Source organism: Gymnoscopelus braueri (genome assembly GCF_963280865.1).
Source record: "Gymnoscopelus braueri genome assembly, chromosome: 16".
NCBI classification, from domain to species: Eukaryota; Metazoa; Chordata; class Actinopteri; order Myctophiformes; family Myctophidae; genus Gymnoscopelus; species Gymnoscopelus braueri.
In genome coordinates, this window is record NC_137616.1 from 25,422,712 (window position 1) to 25,450,211 (window position 27,500).

The 27,500-nt window shown below is 43.9% G+C and overlaps 1 protein-coding gene across 1 annotated transcript in view; it reads right to left on the bottom strand.

The window, feature by feature from the left end:
• The window catches only part of eva1aa (eva-1 homolog A, regulator of programmed cell death a), a 93,612-nt gene that overhangs the window by 42,155 nt on the left and 23,957 nt on the right, over positions 1-27,500 (bottom strand). The window contains exons 2-5 of the mRNA XM_080453033.1: positions 26,351-26,574; positions 23,580-23,703; positions 20,536-20,688; positions 6,550-6,693 (exon numbers count right to left, since the gene is read on the bottom strand). Coding sequence (XP_080309159.1) covers positions 6,550-6,693; positions 20,536-20,688; positions 23,580-23,703; positions 26,351-26,574 — 645 coding nt within the window. The remainder of the gene's footprint in view (positions 1-6,549; positions 6,694-20,535; positions 20,689-23,579; positions 23,704-26,350; positions 26,575-27,500) is intronic.

Genomic DNA, 27,500 nt, shown 5'->3' on the forward strand with positions numbered 1-27,500 from the left:
AGAGAGAGAGAGAGAGAGAGAGAGAGAGAGAGAGAGAGAGAGAGAGAGAGAGAGAGAGAGAGAGAGAGATGACATTTTACATCCTGCCAAGTGAAAAGCAACATGTGGTTTCACAGTGTCTGAATTAAATATTAGATTGTAATGTCTTAAAAAATTGCACATGCATTATTTGATGCAGTCATGTTTGGTGCGATGCAATTGTAAAGTGGAATGACCCACCTACCAGAGCCAGATAGACAGAGTGAGAGAAACAGACAGCTCAACCTATTGCCATTGACAGGAATCAAACTCTCAACCTTCAGACTCACAGGCTGAGACACTACCTGTTGTGCTATAGCTTCATCCAGGCTGAAGTTGTCTGTTGAAGATCATAAACTTTTGCCTTCTGTCATGAACCAAGCCCCTGTTTCACTAACACTAAGATCACTCGTTCACAAAACATTTACCAATAGAGAAATTGTATGTCTCCTCGAAACATAAACCAGTGAAAGCAGCCGATCTACAAGCTCACAAAACGTTGCTATCTGAAAAGTTGTGAGATTGTAGATCGGCTATTTTCACAATGAAGTACGTCATACATTGAAAAAACATACTCTCAAATAAGCATTTCATGTTATCTTTACCGTTTGCACATGTATTCATTGATACAGTCATGTTTTTTGCAATTTAACTTAAATGAGTCTGCATCATGTGAGGCTTGAACTGGCAACCTTCAGGTTGAGAGGCACACGTTTAAGGGAGAAGCTATTGGACCAACAGACAAAAACCTGTGAAAAAGGAGATCTCTCAGATGATACAGTTTCACGCAAATAGCTGAAAAATCCTGGGTTTAAGTGTTTTTCAAACTGCTCAAAATTGCGGACAATCTAAGGGCGGAGCTTACTGGTCAACGTGATACATGTGTTCCTCATGAGTCAAGGCACATGTGTAAGCAGGTTTAATGGCTGTCGGCCAAACGAGACATGACTTTTGCCTGTTTAAAGTTTGCATTTTCAAAAAATCGCTATAGCGCCCCCCTTTGACCAATTGGAGTAAGATTGGTTTCAGTGATATTTGAAATGACCCTCAACATTACCGCAAAGTTTCAAAGAAATGTGAGTCTGCATGTATGTGTTAGGGGCAGATGAATAATTGTCATAAAACTGCAATATTCATTGGCTCATTAAAGCTTCATTTTTTCACTTATGGAAAATCTTTTGCACATGTTTTTCGGCATAGGTTCAAAGTTCATGTGTAAAACGTTTCGTGCAGATTACTAAAAAATCCCAGGAGGAGATAGGTTTTAACTGTTTTTCATATTATTCAAAATGGTGGGAGATCTAAAGGTCAGAGATCAAAAGTCAGAGTGTGAAAGTTGTTGATCATGAGTAGACGCATATGTATATTGAAGTTTCATGGCTGTAGGTCAAACAGGGCATGAGTTGTACCTGTTCAAAGTTGGCATTTTGCTATAGCGCCACCTTTTGACGAAAGATTGTGAGAATTATTTCTTGATAGTTTTTCATGACCATCTACCATATGGCCGAGTTTCGTAAAAAGCGACAGCACGGTTCAGCCAGAACTGCGAAAAGTGGCGGAAGAAAAAAGAGGGCAACATTAAAACAGGTCCAGAGCTGAGAGCTCTGGCCCCGTAAAAACTTGAATATACACACATGCACATGTGCATAAAGCGTGCACATGCAGACAGACACATGAACTGACTCTCACACACTATTAATCTGATCTCTCTCACCCTCTGACACACAGTCACACAGGCAACAACACAAGCACATGCACAGATTGCACGCACACTATTATGGCACACACAGTAAATACGAAAATGACACACACACACACAAAATCATGCACACACTCATGCACACACGCACACACGCACGCACACACACACTCACAGGCCCACTCCCACATTATTTCGCTCATAGGGCTGCAGTGGGGCAGTAGGGGAGAGTGCACACACTGCATGGTGGTTATCAGCCACAGATAAGGCAAGTCAGACAGAGGCTGAAGCCAAATGACTCCATAAACACAGCCTGACAGTCTGTCTGTCTGCCTGCCTGTCTGTCTGTCTGTCTGTCTGTCTGTCTGTCTGTCTGTCTGTCTGTCTGTCTGTCTGTCTGTCTGTCTGTCTGTCTGTCTGTCTGTCTGTCTGTCTGTCTGCCTGTCTGTCTGCTGGACTGTTGATGTTGAGATAGAGAACGGGCCGCTTCTCCGAGAACAATCAGATCAAACACATCCAGTTTGGAGTGGGATGAGACCATGTCACTGATTGATCCATAGTACCTGGGGCCAGTGGTGTGTTCTACCGTGTTACGCTATATACGTAGTATGCCGTGCAACATTTTTGGGGAAAAAAAGCATATAACGTCTACTGACCATTTCATCCATTGACCCCACTCAAGCATATAGCCTATACACACACGCACGCGCATGTCGTGCAGGGAATAATTATCGTATGCCCTCCGAAAAAACCTAGAACACACCACTGCCAGGGGCATCTGTGTGTTTGTGTCTGTGTATACATACTGTATTTGTGAAGAATGTGCGTGCATGCGTATATTTATGTGTGTGTGTGTGTGTGTGTGTGTGTGTGTGTGTGTGTGTGTGTGTGTGTGTGTGTGTGTGTGTGTGTGTGTGTGTGTGTGTGTGTGTGTGTGTGTGTGTGTGTGTACATACTGAATGTGTGAAGAATGTGTGTGCATGCGTATTTATGTGTGTGTGTGTGTGTGTGTGTGTGTGTGTGTGTGTGTGTGTGTGTGTGTGTGTGTGTGTGTGTGTGTGTGTGTGGGTGTGGGTGTGTGTGTGTGTGTGTGTGTGTGTGTGTGTGTGTGTGTGTGTGTGTGTGTGTGTGTGTGTACATACTGTATGTGTGAAGGATGTGCGTGCATGAGTTCTTATGCGTATGCATGTGCGTGTGTGTGTGTAGATAATGAATTACAGCCCTGATCAAGATTGGCCTCAGGGAGCAGACGTCTTCCCTCCACCCAGACAGACACCTAGCACACTCATACAGTATTTATCTATTTAGAGACACGTTGCACAGTTATCTTTGACCATAAAGTTTGATTGTGAATCAAGAATCAACATGCAAAGCAGCGTTGTGTGGCAACAAGGACTACGCACAATCACAGATTGTGATCGGCAAGCGCTAGTCAATTGAGAGTGCTGACGCTACCAGTGGTGCAGTGGGGATTTTCTTAACTGGGGAATGCTATTTTAATGACGTCACGTGCACATGGCTTCTGAAAAACGTGTTTGATCTTTCACTCAAAAACTATTCTAGACTTCTTTCAGCAGCATTTTGTCGCTGTAGCTACCTGTCTACCTGTCTATGTTCATTTGTAATTATTCCCATGAAGACACACACAGACAACAAAGAGGAGAAATGAACTCCATCAGGGTTGGGTTGCGCATCTGATGGGGTGTGAAGTGTTGTTAACTGCTGGCTAATTTTAGTTTTAAAAGTAGCCTAAAAGTAAAGAAAAGGCTGCACACTCGTAGCCACGATGCAGGATTTATTTAAATGGAAACCCAACGTTTCGACCTGGAAAGGTCCTCTTCAGGGAATGATGATGTTGATTAACGGCTACGAGTGTGCGGCCTTTTCTTTACTTTTATACTTATTTACCAAGGTCAGCAATACTGGTGTACGCCCTCCTCCCTTTTGTTTGATAGTTCCTTAAGTAGCCTACCAACAACAAATCTACATTACTACAGCGGTATGAGGGATCATACATGTAGCACTGTGACAGTAGTATGGGAACTCAGTCTCGCCGGCACGCACGTGTACGCCGGTGCGTGCTCGTGCAAAAAAGACTGGTGGAATGGCATGGTGCCGCGTGAAGCGAGCACTACACCCCTGGACGCTACACTGGCAAATAAACCGAATGCTTTCTACACAATGTTCGAGGCAAAAAATGCTGGCACAAGCCTGGCAGCTGGCACCATAAGCCCTCCGGACAATGAGGAAAGGGAGTGCTCCACCCTGGTGGGAGAGAACATGTTCAGTCTTCTCTGAACAGGATGTGAGGATAGTGTTGAAAAGGGTGATGTATCTAGGACAGGGGTCTTCAACGTTTTTCAGGCCAAGGACCCCTTAGCGGCGAGATGAAGCAGGGACCCCAACTACATATTGTATAAAACTATGTTGCAGATTCAACTTTTTCATAGATTTCATAGATAGACTTGTTTGACCCTGATCAAATGAAAGTTAAATATTTCAAAAAGTGTAAAACATTATGTAACAAAAATGTTATGTACTAGGAGTACTTCTGTGGCCTGCTGGCCATGTGCATACACAGTTTGGTGCTGTTCGGTCCAGCGGTTTGCGATATTCGTTCCAGACACACACACACACACACACATACACATACACACATGTGTTATAAACCAGGGGCCAGTCGTGGCATGAGGGCAAATTTTATATGGCAAGCGGCTTCCTTCCTAAGATTTATTATTTATGGCCCGCCGATGCCGATGTCGGGAACTTCATACATTGAAGTTTCTGACTGTTTGAAATGAACCTGGACAACTAGGCTAGTTCTCAGTAGAATTTTTGTAAGGATGCATAACTGCTTGTTTCTTGTGTTTTTGTATTTTATTGTATTTTTTCACACCTGATTACATTTGGCTACAGACATTTAAAAATCACACCCTGTGTGAAGTGGGCGGTGTCTTGCTAGCTAATCACAATACTGAATGGAGTCAACCAATCATGTACAAAAAATAAATACATTTATTGAAACACTCTTTATGATGGAAGAAACCATAACTTAAAAAAAACAAATTTATTGTTTTTTTTAAGTTATGGTTTCTTATATACAGTAGGGCTATGCACATGTGTCATGTGACACTGGCCAATCACAGTCCTGAATAGACTGTGATTGGCCAATCACGGTGCAGGGTTAGGCGGGGTACATTTTTGGCCAATCACAGCGCAGGATTTGTTGTACAAATATCCAAACCTCACTTATAGGGGCGGTTTCACCGCCCAAAAAAAAAAGACAATTTATTGGACTTTAAATGTAATTGGAATGCAGTGAATGCATGTGAAAAAAACTATTGAATTGTTTTTGTTTGGTTCACAGCACAGATGAGTGGCGTACATTTGGCTACAGTGCCTGTGATATTGCATTATATGTAGTTAAATAAAATTGTATTTAAGGTATTTTCATATTTTCAAATACGGCCCTCTTTGAAAAAGGTTTGTGGACACCCCTGTGGTAAAGATGAAGATAAACAAAAAAGAGAAAAGAAGACAGTATATGAAACCTATCCGCAATCCACTAAATCACAATGTAAACACTGACAGTACCTCAGTGGACTGAGAATGGCTCCAAATACTGCAAGGTTAAGGGGGTTCCATTCATTTACTATAACAACCCCAGTGCTCTATTATAAGTAGGCCTGTCACAATTATTACATAATCGCCTAATTGCAATTATTTGAGATAACCGCAAGGATTTCTTTACGCAATCGTCATAATCATTTCCATGTTGAAAGATGTTTATTTGCAAACAGCTTGTAGATCGGCTATTTCAAGTTCAAGTTCAAGTTTGATTAAAAAACATCATTACATTACAGTATGACGTATGATGTTACTTACAGATAAGCTCAGATAATGAACCCTTGGCTGAGCCTTCTTCAGCATAAAATGAACTTGTGCATCCCATTTCAGACCAGAGGAGAGCTGTATTCTAAGGAGTTGTTTAAAACTATAGGAGGAGGTGGCTCCGTTACTAATACTCATGTCCTCTGTTGTCCTGGAGTTATTAAATATGTAAGTTATTTGTCATATCTGCCCTGTGTAACTTTTGTTTATGAAGCCTAATAGCCAAACAGAAATGTAGTTTTTATTCATAATGTTCCAATGTACAAGACAGAAACACAATTACCGTAAATCGTTAATATTTGAGCGACAATTAATGGTAAAGTAAAATGTCATAATTGTGAGATTCGTGAATCGTGACAGCCCTAATTATTAGCTACTTTGAAAAACAGCAGTCACTAAAATTATATCATCACCATCACCATCAGACCCCCCCCCCCTCCCCACCCCCCCCCCACAGATCTCCTCCTCTTCATTATTATAGAGGACAGTTTGAACATCTCTGACATGAGTATAACCATAGAACTTATTACAGAGCATATGCGGCATACGGCATCTATTCATTAGAGCAGATCACTGCATGCACCATGCTCATAACTACATCTGAGTAGCACAGCTAAAAAGTGTGGTCAAGGCACGTTCAAGCTGTTTGGTGAGAGAACACCACCCCCTAGTGGTGGTAGACCAAGCTCCTCCTTTTCCTTCTGTGAGCTGTCCTGGAGCTTTGTGTGCTCTGTGTGTGTGTGTGTGTGTGTGTGTGTGTGTGTGTGTGTGTGTGTGTGTGTGTGTGTGTGTGTGTGTGTGTGTGTGTGTGTGTGTGTGTGTGTGTGTGTGTGTGTGTGTGTGTGTGTGTGTGTGTGTGTGTGTGTGTGTGTGTGTGTGTGTGTGTGTATGTGTGTGTGTGTATGTGTGTGCGTGTGCGTGTGCGTGTGTGCGTGACTCACCACAGGTGTAGATGACACTGAGGTACTTCCTGGTGCCAGAGTAGCAGGGGTCCCCAAAGTCCCTGGTGGAGGCCCGCACCATGCAGCTCTTCTTCCCCTGACAACGAGACGTCAACACCTGGAGAGCCACCCCTGACTGGCAGTCTGGGAGAGAGAGAGAGAGACATACAGAGAGAGAGAAGGAAAAAGATAATGAAATTACAGGGGGCAGTGACAAAAAGGGATGGATGCATGGCTGCATGGATGGAAGAAGGCAAGGACGGACGGACGGAGGGACTGAGTCAATAGTCGGATGATATAGATATTTACATTTATTTCTATGTACGTCATACATTAAAAAAAATTATACAACTTATTTCATGTCCTTTGGGTGTTTGACATGCAGCCCTTGTGTGAGTCGCAAAGGACTACATGTGCCTCTGTTAACTACAAAGAGCATGACACACACACACACACACACACACACACACACACACACACACACACACACACACACACACACACACACACACACACACACACACACACACACTCCACTCTCTGACATGAGAGAGGAAGAAAGCATCTCAGAAGACATGTTTCCCACAAAGGTTTTCTCATCTACTTGAGTGGAGCCCCTATTCCAGCCTCCCATAGACACTCTGCTGGGCCCCCCCTATTGTTTCACAGACACCTGATCCAACACTGTGTGTGTGTGTGTGTGTGTGTGTGTGTGTGTGTGTGTGTGTGTGTGTGTGTGTGTGTGTGTGTGTGTGTGTGTGTGTGTGTGTGTGTGTGTGTGTGTGTGTGTGTGTGTGAGAGCGTAATTGTGCTTGGTGTCTGTGTGGACATGTGTGTCTACATCTTTCTGTATATGTACATGCTTTGTGTACATGCATGTGTGTGCGTGCGCGTGCGCGCGCGCGCGCGTGTGAGAGAGAGAGAGAGAGAGAGAGAGAGAGAGAGAGAGAGAGAGAGAGAGAGAGAGAGAGAGAGTGTGTGTGTGTGCGTGTGTGTGTGTGTGTGTGTGGATGGACAGCAGAAGGAGTGATAGATGGGGCTCTCATACATCATCACTAAAAGCCTGTCAACGACTTCAGATGCTCTCCTCCGCTCCCCTCCTCTGTCTTCCTCTCCCCTCCACTGTATGCATGTGTGTGTGCGCGTGCGTGCGTGCGTGCTTGTGTATGTGTGCATGTCCACAGGAAACCCACAGAAACAGACATGGGAATGCAATTGTGAATGATTGCTTAAAGACAGCTGTTGTACCCTACATTGTGAAATGTAGTGCACCTAGCTGGCAGGATCAGAGAGGGTCCAAAATATGAAGAAAGAAGGGAAGCCACTGTATAATTATATTTTTTTTATAGCCATAGCCGTAAACATAAACTCTTCCTCAGGCAGCAAAGTGTTTACAATTGAGACACGTTTGCTCAATGTTCTGTACGTAGCCGTTGTTATTGTGTCGGTAAGCCTAATCAAAACACTGTAAATATAGCTTATTGTTGGCGTTCTACAGTGACTTCTCTTCTTTCTTTATATTTGGGAGCGCTGCTTGTTAAAAGCCTGTCCACTTTTTTTGTGGCTCATCCACATGGAGTAGAGAAGGAACAGAGCCTGTTCTGGGAATGTTGATGAGCCTGGGGTTCCGCATGGACACCTCCTTTGGCCTTCCCCACACGTTCCCCCTTTAAAACCCCGAAACACAAGGATGGGGGAGAGCCTTTGAAAATGGACACTGGTCTGCCCCATGCTCCCTGCTCTGGTGGGCCCCAGAGAGACCAGAGAGATGAGAAGAGAGACGGTTAAGGCTCGACTCACATGTCAACGGGCCACGACGAATGGTGATGGGGGTCGAGGGGTCAAATGGCCCTGGCTAGGAAGTGAAATAGACCAATCCGGTCGCTCTGTCGCACACTTTCAACATCCACACACTGGAAATGACCGTGTGCAGACCATTTTTGCTGGATTAACCACTTACTAAGCCCTATTCTAAAAACATTCAAAAAGCAGATCTCCAGGCGATGCAACGCATTAGCCTGTAGATATGGTGAAATGTTGCTTATTTATGCCCGAAATTGGGACGACAGGTTAAAATTGATTAGCAACGAAACGTTGGCCCACAGTATGTACTGTATGTACCGTATTATTACAGCAGAGGCCATTACTGTAAACTTAAACTGGTGGCCCAATCTATCTGTATCTATCTATAGCGGTGGTTCTCAAAAGTGGCGTCCAGGGACCTTCAGGGTTCCTTCCAGGGCTCCAACTCTGAGAGCATACAAATGGTACCATTTGTACGCTCTCAGAGTTATGGGGGTCCTTGAAATTAAAGACTTGGAGAATCGCTGATCTATTAGGCATATAGATAATGGGAGACTCCTTTGGAATGGGAACCTGAATCAGTGTCAATCCCTTTGGACACGGTCCAGAGGAGGCACGCGGATGTTTCCCAGAGCTCCTCCGTGCTAGAATTCCCAATTCGAGATGATGTGTGGTGGTGGTGAGGTGATGTCCTGTGGGAACCCGCTGGACTGTAACCGGATAAGGAGCCCCGACACCTCAAAGGTTAGCCTGTTCCCACCTGTTCTCCTACACTTCAGCCACGGTGAAACGGGTGTACGCGTCTACGGTTCCGGGGGGGTTTCTCTATAACAGCCATCTGGTCATGTTGTCAACTCATAACCTATTGGCCGTAACCACATTAACCCTCTGGATCCCTATTTCTGGCAAGTGATTATAGGCAAAACCTTTCAAGCAAAAAAATCTAAAATAGCAGAAAATAGCCAACCTACACGTGTTGTGAGCTTGAAGATCTGCTATTTTTGCTATTCATTGTACAACGAAGTATAAAGGGCTGAAGTTGTTAAAACACTGGATAAAGTGTGTGCGAGCGTGCATACTTTTAGCTGACGCTCTTAATCCAGAGGACAATCCAGTAAGCAAGGACAGCACAAGATAATACATCAAGTATAGTAATCTACTAATAAACTAATACATAAGTAAACCAAGAACCTATCATCAGTCTAACCATAGAATATCCACCCAAAAAATCTTGAAATGTACTTTGAAACTATACACACTATAGGATGCCAGGTCAACAATGACCTGGCATCTGTCTACATAACAGATGCCAGGTCATTGTTGGTCTGTCTTCCCTGCTCCATGTCCCTTTCCCAGAGGGGCTTGTTCTGAGTTGACGTGCCACACCGAAATCCTTCCCCTCTGACACGGACGCCCACTGACAGACAGGGCCCCCATTAGCTGCAGCTTTGATTCCCCTGTCCGGGTGATTAGCTGAGCAGGGGGGGCCCAGGGTGCTGCAAGGTGGAGACCCCGTTTAGGGACTTCAATAGGAACCGGAGGATAGAGATACATTCACACACAAGACATGATGGAACGCACTCTGCGAGCACGCACGCTCACACACACGCGAACGCGCATGCACGCTCGCAGAGGGGTCTATGCAATTTAAAAGGCCATTCCTCAGAGTCTGACCTCCTCTGGCTCTCATTAGCGGACTTAACACAGACAGACAAGCATGGGACAATCCACACACAGAGAAGGAAGCAAGCATGAAAAACCCAGTTACCTCTAACCTTTACCCCCCCCCCCCACACACACACACACACACACACACACACACACACACACACACACACACACACTCCAAAGGATCTACACACCACGCCCATCCTCCGGACTGAAAGACTCCTGACGAAGGCCGATCGCGGTGGGAACACGAGCTAGAGGTCAAGACGCAGGAGGCCTTTGCTACTGAGGGAGTGGACTCCAATATGGACAGTGACTGCGTCCTCTGGGGAGATACTGAGACTTAAAAGCTTTTAATTTTCCCATAGCATGCCTTTAGCTAGGGTGTCCTCATTTCCACGGAGGCCTCAGGCCTCACTGACCCCCCGCTGCTATAAAGAGAGAACTCAGGGGGAAAGCTGTGTTTGTTGTCATCAGTGTAGTATCTAGTGTAGGTGTGCTCAGATAGGTGAGGAGGGGTGAACCATGACCGGGAACGCATCTGTGTCACTGGCTATTCAAAAATAGCAGATATACAAGCTCATAGCACGCAATTTGTGCAAATCGTTGGGGGGGGGGTCCTTTCCTTGACATGAAAAAAGTTTGAGAACAACTGATATATAGCAACATACGTTTTTTTCTTTAAAAAAATTTTAGGAGACATTTGTAGGATCCCCAGAAGCAAAGATTTGAGTTACAAATGTTTGCTGCACAATGAGCTTGTATATCAATCCCGGATTGAATGGGTTAAAGTAAGTGTGTGTGTGTGTGTGTGTGTGTGTGTGTGTGTGTGTGTGTGTGTGTGTGTGTGTGTGTGTGTGTGACGTTTTAACCATTAAAACGTTTTAACCATAAATCAACAATTTCTCTTGTGACAGGAAAAGTGTCCTCGGAATATACATATGTCAAATTCTACTAAAGTAGGTGCAGACAATTGGCCCTCACAAGTATAGTAATACAAGTACACACACACACACCTTCCCAGAAAGCCCTTCCAAGTAATCCTCCAAGGGATGTACCCACGCTCTCTCTCTCACACACACACACACACCTTTCCTGGAACTCCAGGTAGACAATGGGCAGACAACCCTATCTGCAGTCTCCCCCCCCCCGCCTCCTCCCATATTCTCTGAGTCATCAGGGCGAGTATCATTTGATAATGGAGACCAGGGTTATTGTTATGGGATTATAGCTGTTTATATAAATAGAAGAAGTGTCAGGCTTTCACAATTTGCTGTGAGTATGGCGAAAGGGCCCGCGCACGCCACATCATCAGTGGATGTGATACGAGACTCCTGATGTCAAGAGCACACACACACACACACACACACACACACACACACACACACACACACACACACACACACACACACACACACACACACACACACACACACACACACACACACACACACACACACAGCCTCACCTGAGACACTATTAGTTTGGTCATTTTACACCAGCAAACTGTTTTAAGCAAAACACACACATGCTTGCACGCACATACTGTACGTGCGCACATACATACATCCCTCTTAATGCGTCTGGGTGTAAGTTGATATGAGGTTCATTCAGTGGGTCAGGGGAAACCTGTGTGAAAACAATCCCTTTGGATCCAGGACTGTGTGTCATCACTGATGAATGGCCCGTATGAATCCCTCCCATGTTTCCAAACATCTACGCTATATTACATTCCGTAGCGTCACCCACCCATGCCTGTACATTTGTACAGTACATGCTCAGAGTTGAATTAGTTTGATTTAACCCCCCGTCACTGCATGCTGGCATTCAACCCATGATGCAAAATGTCAACAATGATTTGATGTTAGAAAGCATCAGAAAGCACACTTATATTTACCCAGCTAGGAGCTACAGTTACCATTGGTGAAAATGTCCCTCGTTCCCTATATGAGATGCCCTTAACCCACATAAAACCTAATAACGTCCCTATTCTGGGCATGTCAATAATAGGCAAACATTCTGCAAAAATAGCAGATCGACAAGCTTTGTAGATCTGCTATTTTCAGAGGCTTGGTCCCCCCAGGACACTAAGCCCTGGGGGGACCAGGTATATACGGTACGGTATATAAGTTAAAGTGTCACACTGAAAATAGCAGATCAAAATCTGTGGATCTGCTGATATCGTTGCGCGACACCGTGCTTAACAGAGTATATATCCAGCCCTTTACACAGGTCTCTGCTGATTGCAAATCATCCCACATTGCCTAATGCCCCTCAAGTGCAGAGGCCCCTGGCTAGACCAGCCTATCATTAAGATAACCACAGGAAGGGACCTACTCTTTCGCTACAGTGTAAACACACCTAACTGCTTTGTCTACACTGCAATCCACGCTTCAAAACACTGTTGGATTTCAGGTGGGGTGAGGGAGGGGGTGTTCGGAACTTCGGATAGAGTAATCGCCAATTTATACTTTACTGTCATATATGCGCAGTTCGCCGAAATTGACATTTTTTTTACCGAAAGACGGGATGGAAAATATGCATCAAATTATTTTGGTTGAAAATCTGCACTTCTCAGCCAGCAACATGGTCGTACTTACATAATATAAATTAGGCTTTACAATTAAGCACTTTTAAATTGAGTCCAACAGCTGTTCCAGGCTTCCTGTAGCGACGTTGATCTTAGAGCTGTATCACGGTGTAATCTGCAAACTATCAAGTGACTCTACTAGTAACATTACTCTACTACCGTATGTTGACTACCAGCCCATTTGCCGGCTTATGATCGGAGCCTGAAGTTCACTTCAGGCTCGTTCCAAGAGTGAAAGCACACTGGTCGTCATGTCAAAAAAACAAAGAGTCTGAGAGCTGCATGCAAAGCGCAGAGGGCTATTTAGATGTCAGGAGGTGTGCGTGATGATGGTAATGGGGCAGATGAGAGAGGAGTGCCGAACTTGGCCCGGTCCTCTTCTGCACCCCTCCCCACCACCCCAATCCTTCGCTTTGAGGATCCTTGATCGCCGCCAAGACCTGTCTAACCCCACCCCAAGTCCAAGTACGAGGAGAGATCAAAGAAGTCTTGTGTGTGCGCGAGCCAGCGCGAGCGCGCGCGTGTGTGTGTGTGTCATTTAATTCCTGCTGCTACTTTCAGCCCATCATGGGGACAGTAATCTCCTACTGCTACTGAAATAAGTTGTTTTTCTGTGTTCACCAGTCAAGTGCTCAAAAAATTCCAACCAAGCACCAAGAATCAAGTATTTCCTACTAAATCTTTTTGAATGTAAAATGAGTTGGTGGCTGGCATCGAACATTTAGACAAAAATGGATGTTGAACAGCGTAATTTTTTTGCAGGGGCAGATTAAAAACAAACTACTAATGTTAGTGTACAAGCAAATCCCTACTGCTGTTCCACTGTAATCTCTCTCTCTCTCTCGACAGACACAGACACAGCACCTGGGCAGGTGTTTGGGAGGAGTGTGTGTGGTCACAGGTGTTGAGCTGAACACCACAGCCACACCTCTGTTCCTTTACTGAGGATAGGCCAGGAGATTACTATAACCTACTCTTGTTGGCCCATGAAAATATGGGTTAATAAACCAACAACAACTACACCGCTATAGAATAAACTGAAGCACTCGCTACAATACAACTCACTCACTATAGGCCATGGACACGCACGCACGCACGCACGCACGCACGCAACTACACACAAACACACACACACACACTGAATCTCCTCATATGGGAATTTCAAATGACATCATTGCTGAGGTATAATTATGGGCCCGAGGATTGTACCAGGCAAGCCGAATCGAAGGCCGAATAATGGCAGAATATTTGCATCAGCGTCCAATAAGGTTAGGCTCAAATAGGATAACTCTGAAACCAGGTATTCCTAAACGTAACCTCTGTAAAACTATGCCTAACCTAACCTTATTCCTAAAAGTAACCTCATTAAAACTATGCTTAACCTAGACTTATTCCTAAACGTAACCTCGGTAAAACTATGCCTAACCTAATCTTATTCCTAAACTTAACCTCAGTAAAACTATGCCAAACCTAACCTTATTCCTAAACGTAACCTCGGTAAAACTATGCCTAACCTAATCTTATTCCTAAACTTAACCTCAGTAAAACTATGCCTAACCTAACCTTATTCCTAAACGTAACCTCAGCAAAACTATGCCTAACCTAACCTTATTCCTAAACGTAACCTTAGTAAAACTATGCCTAACCTAACCTTATTCCTAAACGTAACCTTAGTAAAACTATGCCTAACATAACCTTATTCCTAAACGTAACCTCAGCAAAACTATGCCTAACCTAACCTTATTCCTAAACGTAACCTTAGTAAAACTATGCCTAACCTAACCTTATTCCTAAACTTAACCTCAGTAAAACCATGTGTAGCCCTAAACTTATTAGTGTGGTTGCCCTAACAGGGCAACCAGACTATTGTTATCCTCCAGAGGCCCTAGCGGTTTAGTTTAGACCGTCTCTCCTCCCACAGTTTTTATCCCCCAATGTTGTGCCATATGTCAAAATGACCGTCTTGACCGGGAATCGTGCGCTTGTATTTTGCTAAGAGATTGGTTCCATAGTTTAATTGATATTGATTTATTAGTGCATTAAATTTCCCCATCCACTTTCATAGGAAAATGAAAAAACTCCCATTCAAGTATTTATTTCTCAGAAACCGTAAGGGCTAGAGTTTCAAGACTTGGAGGGGTGGTTCATGATTTAGTCCAAAATTATTTAAAAAATAATTACACCAGTCGGCCTCATGGTGGCGCTATAACAGCCCACTTTACGTTTTGGCCTATAACTCTTGAACCGTAGGTTGTAAAATAAAAATCTTTTTTCCCCTAGATTCCTTGGGTCATGACGCATTTGTGTCAGGATAGATTTTCCGCCATTTTGAATTTTGTTCAAAACACACTTTTAGCTCCTCCTCCCACAAATTGTGTCCAAATTTCCTATGTCAAAAATCGGTACACATGATCTCTGGGCCCATGCGATAAACATATCCAAACGGCATTTTGATAGTCCTTACCGTTCGTCCGTAAATGGCTTCCAAAGTTAGTGGGAGGGAACCGTTTTACCAAAAATGCCAGAAATCACAAAGTATTTTTTTCTCGGAAACCGTAAGTGCTAGAGTTAAAAGACTTTGAAGGGAGGTTCATAATTTAGTCAGAAATTATTGAAAAAATAATTACACTAATCGGCCACATGGTGGTGCTATAACAGCGCCCTTTACGTTTTGGCCTATAACTCTTGAACCGTAGGTCGTAAAATCAAAATTACGCCCATTTGCGTCAGGATAGATTTTCCGCCATTTTGAATTTTCTTCAAAACACACTTTTAGCTCCTCCTCCCATATATTTTGTCCAAATTTCACAAAAATCGGTACACATGATCTCTGGACCCATGCGATAATCTGGACCGAAACAGAATTTTGATAGTCCATACCGTTCGTCCGTAAATGGCTTCCAAAGTTAGCGGGAGGGGCCCGTTTTACAAAAAAGCCCACAAATCCCAAACAAAACGTCCAGTCAATCCCAAATTTGAATCACATGTCAAGTGTGGTTTACTCAACAAATTCCCAAAAGAATTTCAACTTTGATCCATAGGGGGCGCCACAAATGCTCAAAATGTAACCGTTTGATGCAAAAACCATATTTTGGGGGGATCAATCCTCTCAAAATGAAACGCAAGTGATCTCAGGAGTTACGTGACAATGTAATTGGCACAGCCTCCGACGGTATTCCTCCCAGCGTATTCCTCGAGTCCCGGCGGCAGCGACCCGCGACTAGCGTCGGTGCAACCACACTCTGCAATTGCCCTGAATTGCGACGCGTCTAGTTTCTAACCTTATCCTCAGTAAAACAAATACAAGAATACAAGAACCACTGGGGGCGAGTGTTCCGGTTACCATGATAAGCTGTGTGAGGTGCTGGAAAAACTGAAGGAAAGTTTGGAAACCCAACTACAAGCTGCCCTTCCTCCTAGAACTGTGACCACATTTAACGGAGATTCATTAAAGTTCACAGGCTGGCTAATAGATTTCACACAGGTTATCGCCAATAAAACAAATCGAAATGAGGATAAGTTGGCTAACCTGGAACGGTATGCGATAGGTAAAGCACGAGATATCGCAATTGCCTGTTGAAACATAGCGTCTCCCTCCAAAGGGTACAAGAAAGCTATACAATCACTATTATAGAAGAATTTGGTTCCACAGACAAGATCTTTATGGCAGTGAGAGAACAAGCTAGGAGATGCCCTCAGGTGAGAGAAGTAGATCATCAAGACTTAAGTGACTATTCCTTGTTCCTGATCCAGTGTCAGTGCCACATGAGCTCCGATTCAGCTCAGCTAAATCACCCAGACACCTTACTGATATTCATCCGGAAGCTGCCAGACTCCCTCATCAAGCGTACATTATATACCTATTACCTACAGTAGGACAAATGTCGATCAGAGAAGTAAGCAAGGTCCACATAACTCTCCAGCTATAAACCACCAAAGTCAAATCAGATCCTCCCTATGAAGACTGCTCATAAATCCAGAAGGGAGACTCCAGGGGGATTTAAGAAACAATGCCCATACTGTGGTCAGGAACACTCCACTAACCACTGTCCTAAACCTTTTCTCTGCCGACAGAGAAAAAGAAAGTCTTGGATAATGTACAGTACTAGATGTTGCAATCCATCAGGTGTCAGTGTGCGCAGGAGTGTACAACGTGCCAAGGACATCACCTTGACATCCTTCACCATATTATCAACACTGACCTAACCACCACGAATCATCATGACATACTGTAACTGAATCTGAACCGGTTATATTTGCACCTGGCGCTAATGAACAATGTAGATCGGCTATTTTCACTATTAATTCTTTTTTAAATAGTAATAAAAATGGAACGGTTTTGGAAGGTTTCCACCCATGTGTACTATATACCTACGTATGTACTAGGCCTGTCCCCGACTAAGGATTTGTAAAGCCGAATCTGATTGGCGACTAATTGCCAATAGTCGACTGGCAGTCGACTAAGGCAACACCCCCAAAAACATTATAATAATAATAATATTTTTTTATTTTTATAATTCGACTAAGAGATTGTCAGTCGACTCAGACACCCCTCGACTAATTAGTCGACTATTCGACTACTAGAGGTCAGGCCTAATGTACACACACACACACACACACACACACACACACACACACACACACACACACACACACACACACACACACACACACACACACACACACACACACACACACACACACACACACACACAGCAAAACACCTTGAAGCGAAGGAGGAGGGCAGGGCTGGGAAAAGCATTTAGAGATAATTAACAGGGGTCATCTGAGCTGTCACTCAAGACACCCTCACTTCCTGCTCGCAGTGACACGGCTGCCACATCAAACACCAGTGTGTGTGTGTGTGTGTGTGTGTGTGTGTGTGTGTGTGTGTGTGTGTGTGTGTGTGTGTGTGTGTGTGTGTGTGTGTGTGTGTGTGTGTGTGAGAGTGTGTGTATGTGTTTGGGAGTGACAAAGTGTACATGTCATGGGAAGATAAGGAGAGGGGGGGGTATAAAATGAGAGGGGAAGAGTACATGTGAACAGCAACAACAATAAGGCGTAAGTGTGTGTGTGTGTGTGTGTGTGTGTGTGTGTGTGTGTGTGTGTGTGTGTGTGTGTGTGTGTGTGTGTGTGTGTGTGTGTGTGTGTGTGTGTGTGTGTGTGTGTGTGTGTGTGTGTGTGTGTGGTGTATGCGTATGTACGTGCATACACCATTGTGTCTGCACATTGTGTCCAGCGCATGTGAGTGAGTGAATGTGTGTGATTTGACAGTAACCACAACCGTAATCTGGCCCTTTTGTACCGTTGTAACTGTAGAGTCCATTGGCCATCGACAGGGAGAATACTCTGCTACTGTATTTAATCCTCTGCCTGAAACCAGATAGGAGGCCATTCCTCCGGCTCTCACCTAACCCTACCACCAGTGCTTCTCAAAGGACTCCCATAACTCTGGAAGTTTACAAATGGAACCAAATGGACCCTTACAGGTCCATTTGGTTCCATTTTGTACACTCCCAAAGTTACAGGACTAACCTAAAAGAATGGCTGAGCCCGGCTTTTACTGATATGTATTGAATTGAATTGTATGTATTGTATGTCTTGAATGAATTGAGTACAATGTCCCACAATGGAAACAAGCCCCCAGAGGCGTTTTGTGTTATCCTTTTAGCATAACTTTTGACTGTACTAAATATACTGTTAACAAACTTGTTAATAAAGTATTCAATCAATCAAAGACATGTAAAAGGGTCCATTTGTGCCTAGCCTGATGTAGATACTGTAGCAGCTGGATGATGCTATGTGTATCTGAATATACGGTATGTAGATATCTTAGATTTTTGCTTAACATGTTTCCCAGCTCATTTGTTTGATTTATTTATTTTTTATTATTTTTTTCCTCCTTGCTCTCCCTGTCCCCCGTCCTCTTTTATTTCTCTATCTCTCTATCTCTCTCTTTCTCTATCTCTCTATCTCTATCATCCTCTCCCTGTAACCAACTAAAAACGATGGAGCTTGCACAAAAATGAATTCCACCCACTTTACACCTGAAAACCTGTTTATGTGACAATAAAGTTGATTCTGATTCCGATTCATTTGGAACCCCCCCAAGGAACACTGAGGGGAATCACTGCCCTTCACCAAAGAAATCATTGTTAATTCATCCATCCATTCTCAGAATTCAGTGCTCACTGACGAGTTTACTGTGTCCATGCCTAAATGCATGTGGAGGAGACAGGTCGAATATGTGTAAAGGAAGACCGATTATGTGCATAAACACCCACGCGCACACACATTAGCTCTTTGGGGGCCTGTTAACGTATAGCTGATTGAGCTACTGATTTACAAGCGGAAAGCAAACCTACATGTCTGTATCCGTCTGTACATTAACAGTACAAAGGCACAATACACACTAAAGCTACTGTAAATGAGTGAACTCTTCAACCCATAGGCCATGGCCTCATCAGCAGCTACACAGCTAAATCCTTTTGTCTTGGTTTGACTCTGAACCTGTAAAAAGTGACCCGTAAAGGTCCGTTTTTACTTGTATATGATTATAAAAGCTAATACCTCACATGGGTCCAAGTATGGACCCATTAACATTCCCCTCCACCATACTCAAGTGTACATCTGGACATCCTACGCACGTGCGCATGCATGCACGCACACGCACACACACACACACACACACACACACACACACACACACACACACACACACGGAGGAACTCAATACTGTGCCTTTGCTACGAGCCAACTGTGCTTTGGATGACAGAGACATCTGATCTACATTCCACTCCTACTCCCCTGGCAGTGTGTGTGTGTGTGTGTGTGTGTGTGTGTGTGTGTGTGTGTGTGTGTGTGTGTGTGTGTGTGTGTGTGTGTGTGTGTGTGTGTGTGTGTGTGTGTGTGTGTGTGTGTGTGTGTGTGTGTGTGTGTACTTGTTTAGAATACTATATTCTAAACAACGACATTTTCCTAATGACTATTATAAAACATCAGGAAACAAATACAGTGGGTCGTCAAAATAGCATACATCATGACTACAAATAAAGAATGGCCGCGTCGGGCTATAGTGTTCCCTTCAAGCCTCCTAGGCCAGAAAAGGAAACCGTAGAGGAAATGGTAAAATAAGCCCCCAGATCACAACGTTCCAACACGAAGACAGGAAGAACACAAGGTTCACAGCAATGATGAGGCTGTTGTGTGCAGAATTGCAACCTGCACATGTCAAGAGCATAATACTACATATATATATATATATATATATATATAAGACATAAAAACCTCCCTCCGCTTCTCTCAGGAAGGGACCGCACACTCCAATGATGATGGATAGGACTCACTTAATGCTTCATTTAAAAAACAATCAACAAATAAAAAATATGCTCAACATATACATCGTAGATATATATATACATAGTCTCTCACAAATAAATATTGTCAGAATCTAGGTATGTACAGTGTGTGTGTGTGTGTGTGTGTGTGTGTGTGTGTGTGTGTGTGTGTGTGTGTGTGTGTGTGTGTGTGTGTGTGTGTGTGTGTGTGTGTGTGTGTGTGTGTGTGTGTCTGTGTGTGTGTGTGTGTGTGTGTGTGTGTGTGTGTGTGTGTGTGTACGTACATAGTTATATAGTATACAAACACCCACATATCGTCGCTGTCAGGTCGAAACCTTGTATGTCCAAAACCATTCCTTTTTTATTTAAAAAAAAAGAATTAATAGTGAAAATAGCCAATCTACAAGCCCACAACGTGACACATCCCGGTGCCTTGTGGACTCTGCTACTTTTGTGTGACACAAATAGGCATTAAAAACATATAAAGTTGAAACATGGGAGGTACAAGGTGTCTGCCCAACAGCAAAGATATGCTGATAACGTACATAGATTGTGAGTATATATATAAAGGATATTCTCAAGTCTCACCTACTGATGGGGCTCTCCTGTGGTGTACGGGACACTCCAGTGTGCCCTGCTGAGTTCTGCCAAACATGGCGGAGTAGACGGCGATCTGCATGCCCCGCTTACAGCTCAGCTTCATCCTCTCCTCCTCACACACCACCTTGCTCTTGTACTCATCTGGCGACAGAGGGAGAGTTTTTTTGATTGATTGAATACTTTATTAACAAGTTTGTTAACAGCACATGTAGTACAGTCAAAGGCTATGCTAAAAGGATAACGCAAAAAAGCCCCAGGGGCTTAATTGTTTCGATTGTGGCCAATTGTACTCAATTCATCAGTATAGACATACAATACATACAATACAATACAATACAATACAATACATATCAAATATCGGTAAAAGCTCCAGTAGGAGCAAAAGGTATATTTACAGAAAAAGGAGGGATGAGAGAGAGAGAGGGAGAGAGGGAGAGGGAGAAATTAGAAGGGGAGAGGAAGAGGGAGAAAGGCGGGGGGAGGGAGAAGGGGAGACACAAACGGCAATGAGTGTTGGAATAGCAAACCCGATATATTCAGTTTGGGGGGATTCTACTTGATGCTCAAAGCTGGGGAATAGACACATGCATCCTTTTAAATGCAGCCTAAATACCTTAACTATAAAAATGTAGTCTTCAACGCTGAATAAATCAACTGGTTTAAGAGCAAGCAAAGCAAAATCCAGAGTAGTTTTTCCTCAAACCAAAACAACACATTGTGTGTAGCCCCTAGCTTTAATAATGTGAAAGGGGAAAAGCCAGTAAAGAAAGAGGCACTTCAGTCTAAGTGAAAGGGGGCAGGAAACAGAGACAGTGGACATGTAGAGCCATGCAGAGGCATTCCAACGCTCCCATCCAGCCACAGTGACCTGTGACCAGCCACCAGGCAACCACACAGCAGCTTCACTGACCAGGAAATCTAAACACCAAAGAGCACCATGGAGGCTGGGAGGGGTGTACACTGTAAAATACAGAGTGTTACTTTGAAGCTCAAGAGTGTGCAAGTGGAATCAAATGGACTTGGTTCCATTTGTACAATATTGGGAGTTAAATTAACACAGAGGACTTTACTTTGTAGAACAGGAATGTATGAGAGAGAGAGAGAGAGAGAGAGAGAGAGAGAGAGAGAGAGAGAGAGAAAGGGAGAGAGAGAGAGATAGAGAGAGAGAGAGAGAGAGAGAGAGAGAGAGAGAGAGAGAGCAAGAAAGAGAGAAGGTGTGTATTTTATGTGCGCGCAAGGTGACCCTTGATATCTCCCAGTGATGATGGATTATCTCTCTCTCTCTCTCACTCTCTCTCTCACTCTCTCTCTCTCTCTCTCTCTCACTCGCTGCCTCTTTCATCCCCTCACTTCCTGTATTTCCTTCAATCTCTCCCTCCATCCCAGCTCTCCCTTTCAGAGGCAGTGACACCTGCCCGTTGCACCTCACTAACGCCCCATGCGTCCTTTCTCTGGTCTCTCCGGGGAGTCATTGGTTAAGTGACAGAGAACAAAAGCCTGTTGATTGGCCGTTGGAGCGAGTGGATTAGCGTCCCGGTTCCTGGTCACTCTAGTGTGACCGCTACGCAAGCTCAGCACAGCACGGCTCGGCTCAGCACAACATGTGAATGAAGACCACCTCTCTCTGGGAGGGATTACTACACTGCTCTGCCTCCTGATACTCTTAAGCACAATACATACTCCTTCCCACGTCCGAATTTTCTTCGGACAGGGAGGTGATATAACTACATATTGACGTCATTCTGAACTTCGGATGGGTGGTCTCAGAACATTTCTGTCCGAACTATAGTTCGGGACGCCTGTCTGAACTGGAAGATTTTTTGACCTCGGAAGGAGCATGTATGTATAATTAGCCTTTAGCTTCCTGTCTAATGAGAGAGAGAGAGCAAGAGAGAGAGCAAGAGAGACAGACAGACAGACAGAGAGAGAGAGTGACAGTGACAGAGAGAAGGGTAGGAGAAGGGAGGGTATGCAGAGAGGGCCCTCCATTGGAGCAATAACAATGGAGGAGAATACACATACACACACACACACACACACACACACACACACACACACACACACACACACACACACACACACACACACACACACATATATATATATACATACATACATACATACATACATACATACATACATACATACATACATACATACATACATACATACATACATACATACATACATACATACACACACACAGTCTATGAAGATGCTTGGTGCATTGAGAAACATCTGTCCTCTGGTTCATCCTTCTTATTTAACTGTTTATTATAGCACATTTTCCCCTATATCAATTACTGTAATATTGTTTGGGCTGCTACATATCCATCATATCTGCACAAATGACTGATTATTCAATATAGGTTTTTGAGAATGATTTATCTGTCAAACAGAATTGAGCTATCAGCACCCTCTCTTTATTAAATACTCAAAATTGTCTACAGATAAGACTATAGATTTCAATCATGTTTTTTATATTCAAATTTACAAAGTGTAACATTCCTATTTATTTTCATATTTGTTTGGTTTATTCTTCTGATATTCACTCCTACCCAACAAGGGGAAAACAATTACATTCATTTACCTTTCTGTTATACTTCAAAACAGCAGTTTTTCATATAATATAGAGGCCCTCAGTTGTGGAACTCTCTACATCAATAAAGTCATCACCTTCCTTGACAATCTTCAGGGGAAAAAAACAAAACAAAAATCTAATCTATATTGTACTATATGATATAAAATCTTATATGAGCAAGAGTTACTGATATGTAACTCTGACTCATCACATTTGTTTTCTTTATCGTTTTTGCAGGTGTTTTTATCTTCTTTATTGTATTGCTTGTATTGTATTACCTTTCAAACTGAATTCAACTGAAAGCCAATTAAAAGCTCAGTCTGAGTGAACAACTGTGCGTCAGAGAGAACAGAAGATCAACAGTCATATGATAAATGACAACATAAAGGGGGACAGATAGGCATGTGAGTTGGGGTGCGGGGTGTGGTGGTGGGGGTGATGAGGGACTTACTCGGCCTGCATTTGTACCAGACAATGAGGTATTTACTGCTGCCGGGACACTGGTCTGTTCCAAACACGCGGCTGTTGACAAGGACCTGACAGCTCCTTCTGTCCTGGCACTCGTCCAGCATTTTCTACCAGGAGAGAGAGAGAGAGAGAGAGTGTATGACAGTGAGCGAGAGAGCAAGAGAAAAGGGGTGTAGAGAAAGAGAGAGAGAGAGAGACAGAGAACAATAAGCCAACAGCGGTGAGACCAGCGGCACGCAAAAACCTAAAACCACATCAAAGGGCCTGCCGAAGAGGCCATGGGAATGTTACGGAGGAGAGGAGGAGGAGTAGACAGGAGGGCAGGTAAACGAGGGAGGGAAAGAGAGAGCAAAAACAAAACAACAAACAACAACACGAGAAGGCGTCTCTGGGTTACTCTCGAGTCACTTCCTGGCATCTCTTCACATGGTCTCTCCGGTTTCACCGTCTTTTAGGTGTTACATCTTAAAGCTTGCCTGGGAGACAGGTGAGCACATTCCACAGTGAACAGCATTCTCCCTCAACAAGTCCCCGTCTTAGGAGGAGGAGGAGGAATGACTGGGGTTCGACGTCTAGGGTGTTTAGGCCGGGCATTTCCCCCTCAATTCAAGACTAACACAGGGGTTATGTTTGTTCCAGTGCCTGCCTAGTGTTAGGAGCTGCAAAGTGCAATGCTGGGCTGGTTGCGGTTGGTGCTTGGGGGCAAATAAGGCATCCGATCTGAGCATTTCTACCCCACAAGAACAAAACCCTCCCCACACACACACACACACACACACACACACACACACACACACACACACACACACACACACACACACCCACACACGTACCGGGACCCCCCCCCCCCCCCCCCCCCATGAGTGATTTTAGCGTGTGTATGAACATAAATCACATGGACACACGTGAGGATGTTTGTATCCCTCCCTGTGTCGCACGTCATTTAAGAAACACAATGCTTGTGGTGTGTGTGTGTCTGTGCCTGTGTGTGTGCTATTGAAATTTGAAAAAGAAACAGCTTGTACGTCCAACCTTGGCAGACGGAGAGAAAGCCATTCAACAGTCCACAGATAGATATGATGTCAGCCACTGAAAGCTAGATCTGTCATCAAACCTTCAAATGGCTTGAAGACCATTTTAAATAGAAACTTCACGGTGCAATAATACCAAATGAAGTTTTATGAAAAGGTGTCTACACGAGCTTGTCTTAATGTGGGTGGCATGTCGCTCGACGGGTCGCTTCGTCACAATGTGTTCTCTGTGTATGTGCGTTCACGGTCCCCTACGGCTATTTTGGAAACAGTGGGTGTTCAATGCCTAAAGGGCAGGGGGGCTGAGAATAAACTGAAAAACAGGATGTGTGTGTATGTGTGTGTGGGAGGTTGGTATAAAGGGAGGTCTAGCCCTAGCTGCATCCCCATCAATTTAAGAGAGGATGAGGGGAGGGGCATGAAATGGCTTTGTGTTACGAGGGCCTTGTGGCGAGCTCGCCTCAACTATAGAGTGCAACTTGCTGGAAAACATCTTCACAATGCATTCCACGATCGGCTCAGTTGCTCTGAGTTTTAATCCCTTGGGGGGATTGTTTCACAAAACAAATTTGACAGGACGCTATCTCTCAAGTAAGCTCCGCAAGAGAGGCAAGAGACTGGCTTGTTTATTGGTGAACGGTTATGCCTGATTTATACTTGATTGTGCGCCACGTCATGCACCAGAAACAGCCAATCTACAAGCTCACAACACGTCATCTGCTATTTTAAACTAAGCATGATTTGATTTGTGTTGTGGAGGAAAAGGAAAGGATCTATGGCAGAGGAACATGGGAGACATAAGAGAGAGTGAGGGATGGTTTCCTTGGATACAGAGAGGATTATTGAGGATGCAGGAAGCTCGACTTGAATGAAACCTGGAAGAATGTTTTCAGAATTCTGAAATCAGAAACACTTTATTGTTAGTATGTAGATGCAACATACATGAACTGGTTCTGGTTTTAGGTGCCATGGATAGGACAATAACAATAACACTTTACAGTTTACAAGATAATGATGTGCAAATGACAATGTCAACCTTCAATATTCTTCAATAGATCACCGAAGTCTGGCGTAATTTACACATCCTACCTGGGTCGCGGTTCCCCCCCCCCCCGTTCTGAATTCCCATAGACGTGTTTAATATCGCGTCAAGTGTTCCAAAAAATAAGTGTTCCAAAAATAAACAAATGACCCCAGCGATTTTACTCTTATGGATATGAAGCATCAACTGACGGTGAGAAAACGCTAATGTTACTTCCGCCGAATGAGTTACATTTTCGCCAATAACAGACTGTATCAAATATGAGTGACTGACTATCATAAAGGATAGAGAGCCTCCTCCCTGACAATTACGCCGAGACAGTTTGTTTATTTTTGGACCCCAATTCTTATATGAGACGATTCTATGATGTTGTTATTCTCCATAGAGAAATTACTTTAGGAACCAGGGGATGAACGAGTGACGTTCTGTACTCTATATCAGTTAGAATTAAGTTTTGTTTATTTTCTTCACCAGTAGAACTATTGAAAAATATTATGATTTTTAAATTATGTATTTTTTATATATTTTCTTATGGCTATGCATAAGGTTCTTTTTCTACATGTAGGCAAAAATAAGTGTCTTTGCCAGATGGCATCAGTTTGCAAAAGAGCAGTATAAACCCCATGCATTCCAGCTCAGTTCTACTGTAGGCGTCTGAATGGAGCCTGTGTTGTTGGTTACCTGTAGTGCTGTGGAAACAGAGCAGTATTTGTCATCTTCCTGGGTTTCGTGAGAGCCAAACAGGGCCTGGTAGCTCTGAGGACACTGCTGTGGGTGCGAGGGCCCTCTCCTGCCATAGAAAGCGGACTGGATGGTGATGGTGGCGCGGGGCGGACAGCGTACCGCAAGGAAGTCTCCGTCACAGGCCTGCTCTGTGTAATTCTTCAGCACCTTGGACAGGTAACCTGTAGGAGATGCCAAGACAACACAGCTAATGGTTACCATGGAGACACTAGTAAACACACACATGTGTGATCTTTACTTTTCATCTTTCAACAGAGGCGTTTGAGAGACTTCAGTGTGAGACTTCACTCTGGGTTCTTAAGTACACTCAGGATCAAACAAAAAGTCAGATTCTGCTTTCAAAGCCTATGGTTGGGTGACTTAATTTAATGTTCCTGAAGTGAAACCAATAAAAGACTAGCTTTCTCGGGTAGAATAGGACAAATCAGCAAAGCAAATCAGAAACAAGCTCTAATACACTAGACACTCATTGCTTCAACTCGTCCGGGGCTAGACTACTCTCCTCCTTCCTTCCTCCTAATCCCTCATTTCATGCTAGTGCCACATGCAGAAAGGGTTGGCACGCAGCGCTATCTATTGTTTTTAAGGAGTGCCTCAGTGGTTGTCACACTCCCCTCGGAAGGCGCAGGGTACATTTAGCAATATCAACCGCGTCTCCATGGCCCATTTGCAATGTGGCATATCAAACAAGCCCTGACAGACAACTGCTAACTTTTCTCATGGCTCCGGGCCTAGAATACCACAACAACACATAGATGCTAAAGCATTAAGAGTCCTTAGCGGTTGGCGTCACGCCTCGAGTTACTACTGCAAAAACAGACTGTGGTGTTGAGACACAGGCTTTCAGCTAAACCATTGCAAGTGTGACTATTGCGTGTGTGTGAACCTCTTTTCAGATGCAGTTTATTTTATTCACTAAGAGAGTTGCTAACAAACAACGTTACACAAGGAGGTATCTAGCCCGACACGTCTAGAAGTATTACATAAACCATGCAATGAAACGCAACACCAAGGAGCTGCTTAGAGTTTCACTGAACCTTGTAGGATAGGTCATATACTGTATGTCTGTGCACTCTTTTAAAGTTCC